The sequence below is a fragment of the Oncorhynchus mykiss genome, chromosome 14 (genome assembly GCF_057628025.1).
Source record: "Oncorhynchus mykiss isolate SJ-2025 chromosome 14, ASM5762802v1, whole genome shotgun sequence".
In the NCBI taxonomy this organism is placed as follows: domain Eukaryota; kingdom Metazoa; phylum Chordata; class Actinopteri; order Salmoniformes; family Salmonidae; genus Oncorhynchus; species Oncorhynchus mykiss.
Window position 1 is genome coordinate 23,420,582 of NC_143035.1, and position 15,476 is coordinate 23,436,057.

General features: G+C 45.3%; 1 protein-coding gene across 1 annotated transcript in view; it reads left to right on the forward strand.

Annotated features, from left to right (window-relative positions):
- The window catches only part of LOC110487749 (ecto-NOX disulfide-thiol exchanger 2), a 202,247-nt gene that overhangs the window by 106,091 nt on the left and 80,680 nt on the right, over positions 1 to 15,476 (forward strand). Inside the window, exon 5 of the mRNA XM_090198596.1 lies at positions 5,616 to 5,849. Coding sequence (XP_090054722.1) covers positions 5,616 to 5,849 — 234 coding nt within the window. The remainder of the gene's footprint in view (positions 1 to 5,615; positions 5,850 to 15,476) is intronic.

Below are 15,476 nucleotides of genomic sequence, written 5' to 3' on the forward strand. Positions count from 1 at the left end.
TCTATTAGACTCCAGCTAATAATCTCCCTCTATTAGACTCCCTCTATTAGACTCCAGCTAATAATCTCCCTCTATTAGACTCCCTCTATTAGATTCCATCTATTAGACTTCAGTTATTAGACTCCCTCTATTAGACTCCATCTATTAGACTCCAGCTATTAGACTCAATTTATTAGACTCCCTCTATTAGACTACATAGATTAGACTTCAGTTATTAGACTCCATCTATTAGACTTCAGTTATTAGACTCCCTCTATTATACTCCATCTATTAGACTCCAGCTATTAATCTCCCTCTATTAGACTCCCTCTATTAGACTCCATCTATTAGACTCCAGCTAATAATCTCCCTCTATTAGACTCCCTCTATTAGACTCCAGCTAATAATCTCCCTCTATTAGACTCCCTCTATTAGACTCCAGCTAATAATCTCCCTCTATTAGACTCTCTCTATTAGACTCCAGCTAATAATCTCCCTCTATTCGACTCCAGCTATTAGACTCCCTCTATTAGACTCCCTCTATTAGACTCCAGCTAATAATCTCCCTCTATTAGACTCCCTCTATTAGACTCCAGCTAATAATTTCCCTCTAATAGACTCACTCTATTAGACTCCCTCTATTAGATTCCATCTATTAGACTCCAGTTATTAGATTCCATCTATTAGACTCCAGCTATTAGACTCCATTTATTAGACTCCATCTATTAGACTCCAGCTATCAGACTCAAGCTGTTAGACTCCCTCTATTAGACTCCCTCTATTAGACTCCAGTTATTAGACTTACTCTATTAGACTCCAGTTATTAGACTCCATCTATTAGACTCCAGCTATCAGACTCCAGCTGTTAGACTCCCTCTATTAGACTCCCTCTATTAGACTCCAGTTATTAGACTCACTCTATTAGACTCCAGTTATTAGATTCCATCTATTAGACTCCAGTTATTAGATTCCATCTATTAGACTCCCTCTATTAGACTACATAGATTAGACTTCAGTTATTAGACTCCATCTATTAGACTTCAGTTATTAGACTCCCTCTATTCGACTCCATCTATTAGACTCCAGCTATTAATCTCCCTCTATTAGACTCCCTCTATTAGACTCCCTCTATTAGACTCCAGCTAATAATCTCCCTCTATTAGACTCCCTCTATTAGACTCCAGCTAATAATCTCCCTCTATTAGACTCCCTCTATTAGATTCCATCTATTAGACTCCAGTTATTCGATTCCATCTATTAGACTCCAGCTATTAGACTCCATTTATTAGACTCCCTCTATTAGACTACATAGATTAGACTTCAGTTATTAGACTCCCTCTATTAGACTCCATCTATTAGACTCCAGCTATTAATCTCCCTCTATTAGACTCCCTCTATTAGACTCCATCTATTAGACTCCAGCTATTAATCTCCCTTTATTAGACTCCCTCTATTAGACTCCCTCTATTAGACTCCAGCTAATAATCTCCCTCTATTAGACTCCCTCTATTAGACTCCAGCTAATAATCTCCCTCTATTAGACTCCCTCTATTAGATTCCATCTATTAGACTCCAGTTATTCGATTCCATCTATTAGACTCCAGCTATTAGACTCCATTTATTAGACTCCCTCTATTAGACTACAAAGATTAGACTTCAGTTATTAGACTCCCTCTATTAGACTCCATCTATTAGACTCCAGCTATTAATCTCCCTCTATTAGACTCCCTCTATTAGACTCCAGCTAATAATCTCCCTCTATTAGACTCCCTCTATTAGACTCCAGCTAATAATCTCCCTCTATTAGACTCCCTCTATTAGATTCCATCTATTAGACTCCAGTTATTAGATTCCATCTATTAGACTCCAGCTATTAGACTCCATTTATTAGACCCCCTTTATTAGACTACATAGATTAGACTTCAGTTATTAGACTCCCTCTATTAGACTCCATCTATTAGACTCCAGCTATTAATCTCCCTCTATTAGACTCCCTCTATTAGACTCCATCTATTAGACTCCAGCTAATAATCTCCCTCTATTAGACTCCCTCTATTAGACTCCAGCTAATAATCTCCCTCTATTAGACTCCCTCTATTAGATTACATCTATTAGACTTCAGTTATTAGACTCCCTCTATTAGACTCCATCTATTAGACTCCAGCTATTAGACTCAATTTATTAGACTCCCTCTATTAGACTACATAGATTAGACTTCAGTTATTAGACTCCATCTATTAGACTTCAGTTATTAGACTCCCTCTATTATACTCCATCTATTAGACTCCAGCTAATAATCTCCCTCTATTAGACTCCCTCTATTAGACTCCAGCTAATAATCTCCCTCTATTAGACTCCCTCTATTAGATTCCATCTATTAGACTTCAGTTATTAGACTCCCTCTATTAGACTCCATCTATTAGACTCCAGCTATTAGACTCAATTTATTAGACTCCCTCTATTAGACTACATAGATTAGACTTCAGTTATTAGACTCCATCTATTAGACTTCAGTTATTAGACTCCCTCTATTATACTCCATCTATTAGACTCCAGCTATTAATCTCCCTCTATTAGACTCCCTCTATTAGACTCCATCTATTAGACTCCAGCTAATAATCTCCCTCTATTAGACTCCCTCTATTAGACTCCAGCTAATAATCTCCCTCTATTAGACTCCCTCTATTAGACTCCAGCTAATAATCTCCCTCTATTAGACTCCCTCTATTAGATTCCATCTATTAGACTCCAGTTATTCGATTCCATCTATTAGACTCCAGCTATTAGACTCCATTTATTAGACTCCCTCTATTAGACTACATAGATTAGACTTCAGTTATTAGACTCCCTCTATTAGACTCCATCTATTAGACTCCAGCTATTAATCTCCCTCTATTAGACTCCCTCTATTAGACTCCATCTATTAGACTCCAGCTAATAATCTCCCTCTATTAGACTCCCTCTATTAGACTCCAGCTAATAATCTCCCTCTATTAGACTCCCTCTATTAGATTCCATCTATTAGACTCCAGTTATTAGATTCCATCTATTAGACTCCAGCTATTAGACTCCATTTATTAGACCCCCTTTATTAGACTACATAGATTAGACTTCAGTTATTAGACTCCCTCTATTAGACTCCATCTATTAGACTCCAGCTATTAATCTCCCTCTATTAGACTCCCTCTATTAGACTCCATCTATTAGACTCCAGCTAATAATCTCCCTCTATTAGACTCCCTCTATTAGACTCCAGCTAATAATCTCCCTCTATTAGACTCCCTCTATTAGATTCCATCTATTAGACTTCAGTTATTAGACTCCCTCTATTAGACTCCATCTATTAGACTCCAGCTATTAGACTCAATTTATTAGACTCCCTCTATTAGACTACATAGATTAGACTTCAGTTATTAGACTCCATCTATTAGACTTCAGTTATTAGACTCCCTCTATTATACTCCATCTATTAGACTCCAGCTATTAATCTCCCTCTATTAGACTCCCTCTATTAGACTCCATCTATTAGACTCCAGCTAATAATCTCCCTCTATTAGACTCCCTCTATTAGACTCCAGTTAATAATCTCCCTCTATTAGACTCTCTCTATTAGACTCCAGCTAATAATCTCCCTCTATTCGACTCCAGCTATTAGACTCCCTCTATTAGACTCCCTCTATTAGACTCCAGCTAATAATCTCCCTCTATTAGACTCCCTATATTAGACTCCAGCTAATAATTTCCCTCTAATAGACTCACTCTATTAGACTCCCTCTATTAGATTCCATCTATTAGACTCCAGTTATTAGATTCCATCTATTAGACTCCAGCTATTAGACTCCATTTATTAGACTCCCTCTATTAGACTACATAGATTAGACTTCAGTTATTAGACTCCCTCTATTAGACTACATAGATTAGACTTCAGTTATTAGACTCCCTCTATTAGACTCCATATATTAGACTCCATCTATTAGACTCCATCTATTAGACTCCAGCTAATAATCTCCCTCTATTAGACTCCCTCTATTAGACTCCATCTATTAGACTCCTTCTATTAGACTCCCTCTATTAGACTCCCTCTCTTAGACTCAATTTATTAGACTCCATTTATTAGACTCCATCTATTAAACTCCCTCTATTAGACTCCATCTATTAGACTCCAGCTATTAGACTCCAGCTGTTAGACTCCCTCTATTAGATTCAATTTATTAGACTCCATCTATTAGACTCCCTCTATTAGACTCAAGTTATCAGACTCACTCTGTTAGACTCCCTCTATTAGACTCCAGCTATTAAACTCTCTCTATTAGACTCCCTCTATTAGACTCAATTTATTAGACTCCATCTATTAGACTCCATTTATTAGACTCCCTCTTTTAGACTACATAGATTAGACTCCAGTTATTAGACTCCCTCTATTAGACTCCATCTATTATACTCCAGCTATTAATCTCCCTCTATTAGACTCCCTCTATTAGACTCCATCTATTAGACTCTAGCTATTAGACTCCCTCTATTAGACTCCCTCTATTAGACTCCCTCTATTAGACTCCATCTATTATACTCCCTCGATTAGACTCCCTCTATTAGACTCCCTCTATTAGACTCCATCTATTACACTCCAGGTATGAATCTCCCTCTATTAGACTCCCTCTATTAGACTCCCTCTATTAGACTCCAGTTATTAGGCCTACTCTATTAGACTCCCTCTGTTAGACTCCCTCTATTAGACTCCAGCTATTAAACTCCCTCTATTAGACTCCCTCTATTAGACTCCAGTTATTAGACTCACTCTATTAGACTCCAGTTAATAGACTCCAGTTATTAGACTCCATCTATTAGACTCCATCTATTCGACTCCATTTATTTGACTCCCTCTATTAGACTCCCTCTATTAGACTCCATCTATTAGACTCCCTCTATTAGACTCCTATTAGACCCCCTCTATTCGACCATCTATTAGACCATCTCTTACTCCCTCTATTAGACTCCCTCTATTCTACCATGTATTAGACTCCAGCTTTTAGACTCCAGCTATTAGACTCCCTCTATTAGACTATATCTAAGAGAGATGACAGAAAAAGAGACGAGAGAGAGTGGGAAGCAGAGAGAGAGAGAGAGAGAACGAGAGAGAGAGAGAATGAGAGTGAGAGAGATGTGTTTGCTTGGGTGTCACAAGAGGACCAATTAGTCTCCAAGTCTTCTCTATGAATTAGTTTAGAGAACAGAAAGGTGTTTACTCCAACCCCACAAAGCTACTTTAGCTGGGATGCAGCTGTGACAGGAACCAACAGATTAAAAAGAGGAGAGCCTCAGAGGGATGGGGAGCGATGGATGGACAGATAGTTTCAACCCAAATGGAGGATGCCAGGAATCAGGAGAGAGATGCAGGTGTCTGATAGAAAGTGGTTTGTGGGTATTTACGGCGCTTTATCGCCCTGCACCTGCATGTTTAGCAGAGTGAAATGTCACTTGTGATGTTACCAATTGGTTCTAACGCTCTCCCCCCCCACCCCCACTCTCTCTCTCCCCCCACCCCCACTCTCTCTCTCACCTCAACCCCCTCTCTCTCTCCCCTCCCCCTCTCTTTCTCTCTCTCTCTCTCCCCTCAACCCCCTTTCCTCTCCCTCCAGGCTACCGTATGCGTCTGGGCTCCAGTACAGACAAGAAGGACACAGGGCGGCTCCATGTGGACTTTGCCCAGGCCAGAGACGACTTGTATGAGTGGGAGTGTCGTCAGCGCCTGTATGCCAGAGAGGAGAGACACCGCAGGAGGATGGAGGAGGACCGTTTCAGACCCCCCTCCCCTCCACCCATCGTCCATTACTCAGACCACGAGTGTAGCCTGCTGGGCGACAAGATCAAAGGTGGGGCTCAATTCCCCAGGGCATACACACATTCAGTACACACAGATTCCCGGAGTACACACAGATTCACGCAGTACTCACAGATTCACACAGTACACACAAATTCACACAGTACAGACAGAAACAATACAGAGACAGACTCTCAAACAAAGAAACACAATACCCAAACACTAACTAACCCTACTTCTTGGTCTATCACAGTGGTCCTCCTCTGATTTAGTTTGGTGTGTGTGTGTGTGTGTGTGTGTGTGTGTGTGTGTGTGTGTGTGTGTGTGTGTGTGTGTGTTCATGCGCGCACATGCATTTGTGTTTAAGCACAGGCTTCACTACTATAATCTGCTGAAGTACATAAATATCCCCACAACTTGTACTTAAATATTTGTGAATGTGAGGATTCCAGTAGAAAAGTGAGGCGAAAAGAGGTAATCTTGCTGCTATCTTAGCCCAAACACCTTGACAATTTCTCTATTACAACTTCCGGCGCCGACAGAGATGGCCGCCTCGCTTTGCGTTCCTAGGATAAATTTGATTTGATTTATTAACTATTATGAAGAGCAGTGACCTTTAACTGGCTTAGTAATGAATGTGGCTGCTCCACATTCAGTTTATCTGAGAAGCTGATATATGTGTCACGCCTGCTCCCACTCCCCTCTCTGGCGCTCGAGGGTGCCAGGTGGCCCATCATTACACACACCTGTCACCATCATAACACGCATCTGCGTAATATGTACTCACCTGGACTCTTTGTTGATTGCCGCTCTATATCTGTCTGCTCTTCAGTTTGTTCCCTGTGTCAGCATTATTGTCGTTGTGTTTCCCCTGTCCAGACGCTGTCCTTGTTTGTTTTATGTTAGTTATTTATTAAATGTTCACTCTCTGTACTTGCTTCTCGTCTCCCAGCATCTGTCCTTGCAGAATGCTGACACCACAATGTGAGGCATCAGGAATTCTTTATTATTATTATTTTTTTGCTGGCTTCCGGTCCGTGTGCCGCTGTCGGAGGAACCGGCGGTGCCTCAGCTGTCTTGTTGGACTCCCATCCCACGTCATGCCTCAGCCGGCTCGTCAGGCTCCCATCCCACGTCATGCCTCAGCCAGCTCATCAAGCTCCCACGCCCCAGCTGGCTCGTCAGGCTTCCGCGCTTCAGCCGGCTCATCGGGCTTCCACGTCTCAGCCGGCTCATCCGGCTCCCAAGTCTTTACTGGAGCGCCAGGCACGCCCAGGTGGGACGCTAGGTGGCGCCCCTAGAGGGGGGGGGGGGGGGGGGTACTGTCACGCCTGCTCCCACTTCCCCTCTGTGGTGCTAGAGGGCTCCAGGCGGCCCATCATTACGCACACCTGTCACCATCATTAAGCGCATCTGCGCAATATTGGACTCACCTGCAATTACTTTTTTGATTGCCCCTCTATATCTGTCTGATCTTCAGATTGTTCACGGTGTCAGCATTATTGTCGTTATGGTTCCACTGTCCAGATGCTGTCCTTGTTTGTTTTACGTTGGTTATCTGTTAAATGTTCACTCCCTGTACTTGCTTCTTGTCTTCCAGCGTCTGTGTTTACAATATGAGATGCCAGCCAGGCAGCAGCCTGGTATTTTAGTATGCACACATATCCTCAACACATTCATGGGTTGCACGTTTCATCACAATATTGTTTGGAATGTTCGTTTTAGGACTGATGCCAAGCTGAGCATTCTACATTCTACTAATGCAGTCTTAATAGGTGTTGATTAAGATTTTGTCTGAAGTGCATTACATACTGTTGCCTAGAAACAATGACATTTCAAAACGAGGCAAATATTTATGGCGCCAGATTGACTTTAAATTCAGTATAATATTAGCTAGCTAACTAAGATTGTGGGGACAGCACTAATGTTAGCATTTCTAGCTATTTCTGACTAACTTTGCTAGCTCATGACAACATTGGCAACTCTCTCAAGTAAAATTGATGACATCATAATGATGGCAAAGTTGTATTTCCAGGACACTAAAGTGTAATTTTAACTAAACAGTCATTATCACCCAATCAGCATTAACCATCAGTCGGACATCAATATGCTGCGGGATCTGTAGAACGTTGATAACAATAGCAACGACGCAACCACGTGACGGAGGTGCAACCAATGAATAATGTATGTGGGTCTTATAAATCTCTGGAACCTCGTCAAAGTATGTTCCTTCGATAAGCCACTTAGCTCCCTAGCATTATAGATGCATTATATATTTTGATAAACCGCTAAGCTCCCTAGAATTATAAATGCATTATATATTTTGATAAACTGATTAGCTCCCTAGCTGTAGAGATGAATAGTATATTTTGATAAGCCACTTAGCTCACTAGCTGTATAGATGCATTATATATTTTGATAAGCCGCTTAGCTCCCTAGCTGTATGGATGCATTAAATATTTTGATAAACCGATTAACTGTCAAGTATAGGTGTGCAACGGTGAGGGCGGAGTCAGGTGCAGGACACATAACTGAGTAAAATCACGTACTTTACTCGAAAAGAAACAACCATAAATCCCACGCAGGGGGAAAACACACCATAACACAGCAGTCTAACACTCAACAAGGAACAAACACGCACAAAACATATTGTGAACCAGAGGGTTAATTAGGGAAAATAATATTAACGTAATGGGAACCAGGTGTGTTCAATCAAGACAAAACAAAATAGAAAAAGAAACGTAGATCGGTGGCAGCTAGAAAGCCGGTGACGATGACCGCCGAACGCCGCCCGAACAAGGAGAGGCACCAACTTCGGCAGAAGTCATGCCAGTACTCCCCTCCTGACGCACAGCTCCAGCAGCGCGCCGACACCGGCCTCGGGAATGGCCCGGAGGACGAGGCGCAGGGCGATCTGGGTGGAGACGGTGAAATTCCTGCAGTAATGAAGGGTCCAGGATGTCCTCCACCCACACCCAGCATCTCTCCTCCGGACCGTACCCCTCCCACTCTACAAGGTACTGAAGGCCCCTCGCCCGACACCTTGAGTCCATGATGGCTCGCACAGTATACGCCGGGGCCCCCTCGATGTCCAAAGCCTCCCGCACCTCAGACTGCTGGAGCGGACCAGCCACCACCGGCCTGAGGGGAGACACATGAAACGAGAGGTTAATACAATAATCAGGGGGAAGCTGTAACTCATAGCATACCTTGTTCAGTCTCCTCAGGACTTTAAATGGCCCCACAAACCGCGGACCCAGCTTCCAGCAGGGCAGGTGAAGGAGCAGGTTTCCGGTCGAGAGCCAGACCTGGTGTCCCGGTGCATACACCGGGGCCTCACTGCGGTGGCGGTCGGCGCTCGCCTTCTGTCGCCTGATGGCCCGTTGCAGGCGCACATGGGCGCAGGCGCTGCAGGCGCACATCGTCCCAGGTCTCTTCCGAGCACCGAAACCATTCATCCACTGCAGGTGCCTCGATCTGGCTCTGATGCCACGGTGCCAGGACCGGCTGATAACCTAGTACACACTGAAACGGAGACAGTTAGTGGAGGAGTGGCGGAGGGAGTTCTGGGCCATCTCTGCCCAGGGGATGAAAGCCGCCCACTTCCCCGGCCGGTCCTGGCAATAAGACCACAGTAACCTACCCACATTCTGGTTAACTCTCTCCACCTGCCCATTACTTTAGGGGTGAAACCCTGAGGTCAGGCTGACCGAGACCCCCAGATGTTCCATGAACGCCCTCTAGACCCTTGATGTGAACTGGCGACCCCGATCAGACACTATATCCTCAGGCACCCCGTAGTGCCGGAAGACTTGTGTAAACAGGGCCTCCGCAGTCTGTAGGGCCATAGGGAGACCGGGCAAAGGAATGAGACTGCAGGACTTAGAAAACCGATCCACAACAACCAGAATCCTGGTGTTTCCTTGTGACGGAGGAAGATCTGTCACGAAAACCACCGATAGGTGTGACCACGGCCGTTGTGTAACGGGTAGGGGTTGTAATTTCCCTCTTGGAAGGTGTCTAGGTGCCTTGCACTGGGTGCACACCGAGCAGGAGGAAACTTACACCCTCACGTCCTTAGCTAAAGTGGGCCACCAGTACTTCCCACTAAGACAGCGCACTGTCCGACCGATGCCAGGATGCCCAGAGGAGGGTGACGTGTGAGCCCAACAGATCAATCGATCAAGAACATCAGACGGAACGTACAGACGTCTAACTGGACACTGGGTGGGAATGGGCTCCGCACGTAACGCCCTCTCGATGTCCGCGTCAACCTCCCACACCACCGGTGCCACCAGGCAAGATGCCGGAAGTATGGGAGTGGGATCCGTGGACCGCTCCTCTGTGTCATACATCTGGGACAGTGCGTCTGCCTTAGCATCCTGGGAACCTGGTCTGTAGGATAGAGTGAACACAAAACGGGTGAAAGCATGGCCCACCTTGCCTGGCGAGGATTCATTCTCCTCGCCGCCCGGATGTACTTCAGATTGCGGTGGTCAGTCCAAATGAGAAAAGGGTGTTTAGCCCCCTCAAGCCAATGCCTCCACGTTTTCAGAGCCTTGACAACAGCCAACAGCTCCCGGTCCCCCACATCATAGTTTTGCTCCTCCTGGCTGAGCTTCTTCGAAAAGAACGCACAGAGGTGGAGCTTTGGTGGAGTACCCGAGCTCTGAGACAGCACAGCTCCTATCCCAGCCTCGGACGCGTCCACCTCTACTATGACCGCTAAGGAGGAAGAGGAATCAGGATGAGCCAACACAGGAGCTGAGGTAAACAGAGCCTTCAGGTGACCAAAAGCCCTGTCCACCCCAGCTGACCACTGGAGTCGCACCGGTCCCCCCTTCAGCAAAAAGGTAATGGGAGCCGCTACCTGACCAAAGCCCCGGATAAACTTCCGGTAGTAGTTGGCAAATCCTAAGAACCGCTGCACCTCCTTTACTGTGGTTGGAGTCGGCCAATTACGCACGGCTGAAATGCGGTCATTCTCCATCTCCACCCCTGACTCGGACAAGTGGTACCCTAGGAAGGTGACAGACTGTTGGATGAACAGACATTTCTCAGCTTTAACGTACAGGTCATGCTCCAACAGTCGATCAAGCACCTTGTGCACCAGGGACACATGCTCGGCGCGTGTAGCGGAGTATATTAGAATGTCATCTATATACACCTCTATACCCTGCCCGTGCAGGTACCTGAAAATCTTGTCTACAAAGGATTGGAAGATGGATGGAACATTCATCAACCCGTACTGCATGACGAGGTACTCATAGTGCCCAGAGGTGGTATTAAATGCCATCTTCCACTCATCTCCCTCCCGGATACGCACCAGATTGTAAGCGCTCCTGAGACTCAATTTTGTGAAGATGCGCGCCCCGTGCAATGACTCGGTCACACTGGCTATGAGAGGCAGCGGGTAACTATACTTCACTGTGATCTGATTTAAACCTCTACAGTCAATGCAAGGGCGTAAACCTCCATCCTTCTTCTTCACAAAAAATAAACTTGAGGAGGCAGGTGAAGTGGAAGGCCGAATGTATCCCTGTCCCAGAGATTCGGTGACATATGTTTCCATAGCCGCCGTCTCCTCCTGTGACCGAGGATACACATGATTCCTGGGAAGTGCTGCATCTACCAGGAGATTTATCGCACAATCCCCCCGTTGATGGGGTGGTAGTTGAGTCGCCTTCCTTTTACAGAAGGCGAGAGTCAAATCTGCATATTCAGGGGGAATGTGCATGGTGGAGACCTGGTTTGGACTCTCCACCGTAGTTGCACCTATGGAAACACCTATACACCTTCCTGAACACTGACGTGACCACCCCTTGAGGGCCTTCTGTTGCCACGAAATAGTGGGGTCATGATAGGCCAACCAGGGAAGCCCCAACACCACAGGAAGCGCAGGAGAATCGATCAGGAAGAGACTATTCTCTCCTCATGACCCTCCTGTGTTATCATACATAGTGTAGCTGTGACCTTCCTAATCAGGCCCGACCCTAAAGGACGACTATCTAAGGATTGTGCAGGGAAGGGCACATCAACAGGAACAATAGGGATCCCTAATCTAAGAGCAAACGGACGGTCAATAAAGTTCCCAGCTGCGCCTGAATCTACTAGCGCCTTATGCTGGGAATGCGGGGAAAACTCAGGAAATTCTATAAATACACACATGTGCATAACAGGAAGCTCTGTGTGAGTTGGGTGCCTACTCACCTGGTATGATCCACCAGTGCCCTGCCTGCTGCCTCGACTTCCTGGGGAACCTCTCCAGCACCAACCAGAAATGTGTCCTCTGGGCCACAGGTAGTGCAGGAAACGCCCCCCCCCCCTCCCCCTGGTCACCCTTAGAGCAGCACCTCCGAGCTCCATAGGTGTAGGATCGGAGGTGCTGGGGGATGGAATGGACAGACCCCGATCCAGACGTCCACTGGTGGCCAACAGGTTATCCAGCCTGATGGATAAATCCACCAGCTGGTCTAGGGTAAGGGTGGTGTCCCTGCAGGCCAGCTCCCGACGAACGTCCTCACGTAGACTACACCTGTAATGGTTGATCAGGGCCCTCTCATTCCATCCCGCGCTGGCAGCCAGGGTCCTGAAGTCCAGTGTGAATTCCTGTGCGCTCCTCATCCCCTGTCTGAGATCGAACTAGCGTTCCCCCGACGGACAGGAGATGAGGCCGGACACGCTCTCATATCCCGAGGGAGCCGGGTGGACGGTCGCCAGGTAGAGCTGCAACTGGAGCAGGAACTCCTGGCACCCGGCAGCCGTTCCATCATATGCGCTCGGGAGCGAGAGCAGAATCCCACTGGATCCAGGTGATGGAGGAGTGGACCATGGTGTGGGTTGTGGTGTTGATGGGGGTGTGGGAAAACCCCCTCTCTCCCATCGCTCCATGGTGAGCAGCACGCGATCCATTGCTGTGCCAAGATGTTGGAGCATTGTCGTGTGCTGCTGGACGTGTTCCTCCACTGGTACCGGACGACTGGGTGCACCTGCTGATTCCATATTAGGTGCGTGTTCCTGTCAGGTGTCAGTGTCCAGCGGTGAGGACGGAGTCAGGCGCAGGACACAGAACTGAGTAAAATCACGTACTTTACTCGAAAAGAAACAACCATAAATTCCACGCAGGGGGAAAACACACCATAACACAGCAGTCTAACACTCAACAAGGAACAAACACGCACAAAACATATTTTGAACCAGAAGGTTAAATAGGGAAAATAATATTAACGTAATGGGAACCAGGTGTGTACAATCAAGACAAAACAAAATAGAAAAATAAACGTAGATCGGTGGCAGCTAGAAAGCCGGTGACGACGACCGGCGGAATTCGTGACACCCTAGCTGTAGAGATGATTAATATATTTTGATAAGCCCCTTAACTCCTTAGCTGTATAGATGGATTATAGGACATTGTAAGTGATAATGATGTCTATCAGATGCCACAGCCTCACAGCTTAACGCTAATTTTGTCCAAGTATGATATTCTATTGGGCCCTTGTCATTGTCAATAATTGACAAGTGTAGATATTGTGTGTGTATTGATAATGGACCTGTAGTTGGTAGGGAGGACTAGTGACTGTGGAGAGCCTGGAAACTTACATCATTCTATAGATACAGATGAACACCTCAGGGACCTCTGGTTATGACAGCTTGGTTTAATATCGAAAGCAGTGATGAATTATTCATGCAAATCATCTGACAGACCTGTCTGTGTGTGTTTCTCTGTGTATGTGTTTGTGTTTGTCTGTGTATGTGTGTGTGTGTGGGGGGGGGGGGGGGGAAATCAGAAACACCTCAACTCTCTCTCCATCTGTTTCTCTCCCAGTGTCGATATCTTCCACTCTGTCTTCTTTTCAGTCTCTCACACATTCCCAACCCCTCCCTCCCTCCCTTCCCCTCCTCTCCTATACCCTACCTTCCCCTCCCTTCCCCTCCCTTCCTTCTTTCCCCTCCCTTTCCCTCATTCCCTTTCCCTCCCTCCCTTCCCAATCCTTCCCTTCCCTTCCTTCCTACCCCACCCTCCCTTCCTCCCTGAAACATGATCGTCACATTGCTTCCATTCGTTCACTGGTCTCTAGTTAATGGAACCTTCATAAAAAGAAGAGTCCTTCCATTGTAAATGTCTTTTCTCCAGTGCTGCTCCGAATGTTAAAGTGACACACCTTTGATCATTCATAACGCGTCCATGAACGTATGGCATTGGGTGTAACAGGCTTCGGACATGAGGTCCATACAGCTAGCTAAATTAATAATAGCTAGCCTAGTTCTGTTAGATAATAAAAGACACAGCTGAACAGGTTTTGGAGACGCAGGTCATCTGTTTTATAAAACTAATAAGAAAGCCTGTTACCCTTGAAATATGCAAGGCTATCCGGCATGAAAAATACATTGATAGCAAGCCAGCTAGATTAGCTAGCTAGCTAATATTGAACAATATTTTAGCCGGTAAGCCAAAAAGCAATTCCCATATGTGTCATGTGTGCTCCCTCTCCGGCCTCTAGGTCACCAGGCTGCTCGTAATGGCGCACACCTGTCACCAGCATTACGCACATAATGACACTCACCTGGACTCCATCACCTCCTTGATTTATATGTCACTCCCTTTAGTTTCTTGCCCAGTCGTCATTGTTCCTGTTTCATGTCGGTGCACTATTCGTGTTTCTTGTTTTGTTCATTTATTTATTAAACGTATTTACTCCCTGAACTTGCTTCCGCACATTGTTACAGTATGTCTGTTTTCTTCTTCTCAAACATAAAACACTTTGTGGTGTATTTGTCCTAAACTCTTGATCAGAGTTCCCCATTGTGGATTTACCCCCGCCAAGTTTTCTGAGCAAAATAATAATAATTGTTGGACATTAAATACTTTAAAAAAATGCCAGGAAATCAGCTCCAAGTGATTTTAATTTAAGAAATCTGTTCCAAAGTATTCCCACGCATAATATAAAGACACGTCTGATCGTATTCAATTGTAAGCAAGGCTTGAAATTATTATGTTTTAGTCAAACATTATATCTGTTTGGACATTTTGCGGTTAATTTCCAGTCTACAAATAATTTGTAATTATGTTCCGGCCCCCTAACCATCCGCTCATGAAGAAATCGGACCGTGGCTGAATCTAGTTGATGATCCCTGCTCTAGAAAGTCACAAATTGAGTAAAACATTATGTCACAGAAGTGCTATCTTACATTTTTTTTAAGGAAACAACATCTCTGGCTGTTCGCTTGTGCTCATACTATCTTAAATTAGACTACTGTTTAATCCTGTTACAGAAACCTTAGCTGGTCAAATCGGAAGAGTGGGGCTTTCCCCCATATAGAAGTAAGGAAACATCCTTTCAGTAAATCTGTGTTGATAATTGTGGATGTGTTTGTTTCTCACAGTATCAGTAAAGGATACTTGTCCTTCGCCACAGTCCAGCACCCCGCCGATCATCTGTATCTTTAAATAATGTTGCGAAAAATCAAATCAAATCAAAATCAAATCAAATGTATTTATATAGCCCTTCGTACATCAGCTGATATCTCAAAGTGCTGTACAGAAACCCAGCCTAAAACCCCAAACAGCAAGCAATGCAGGTGTAGAAGCACGGTGGCTAGGAAAAACTCCCTAGAAAGGCCAAAACCTAGGAAGAAACCTAGAGAGGAACCAGGCTATGTGGGGTGGCCAGTCCTCTTC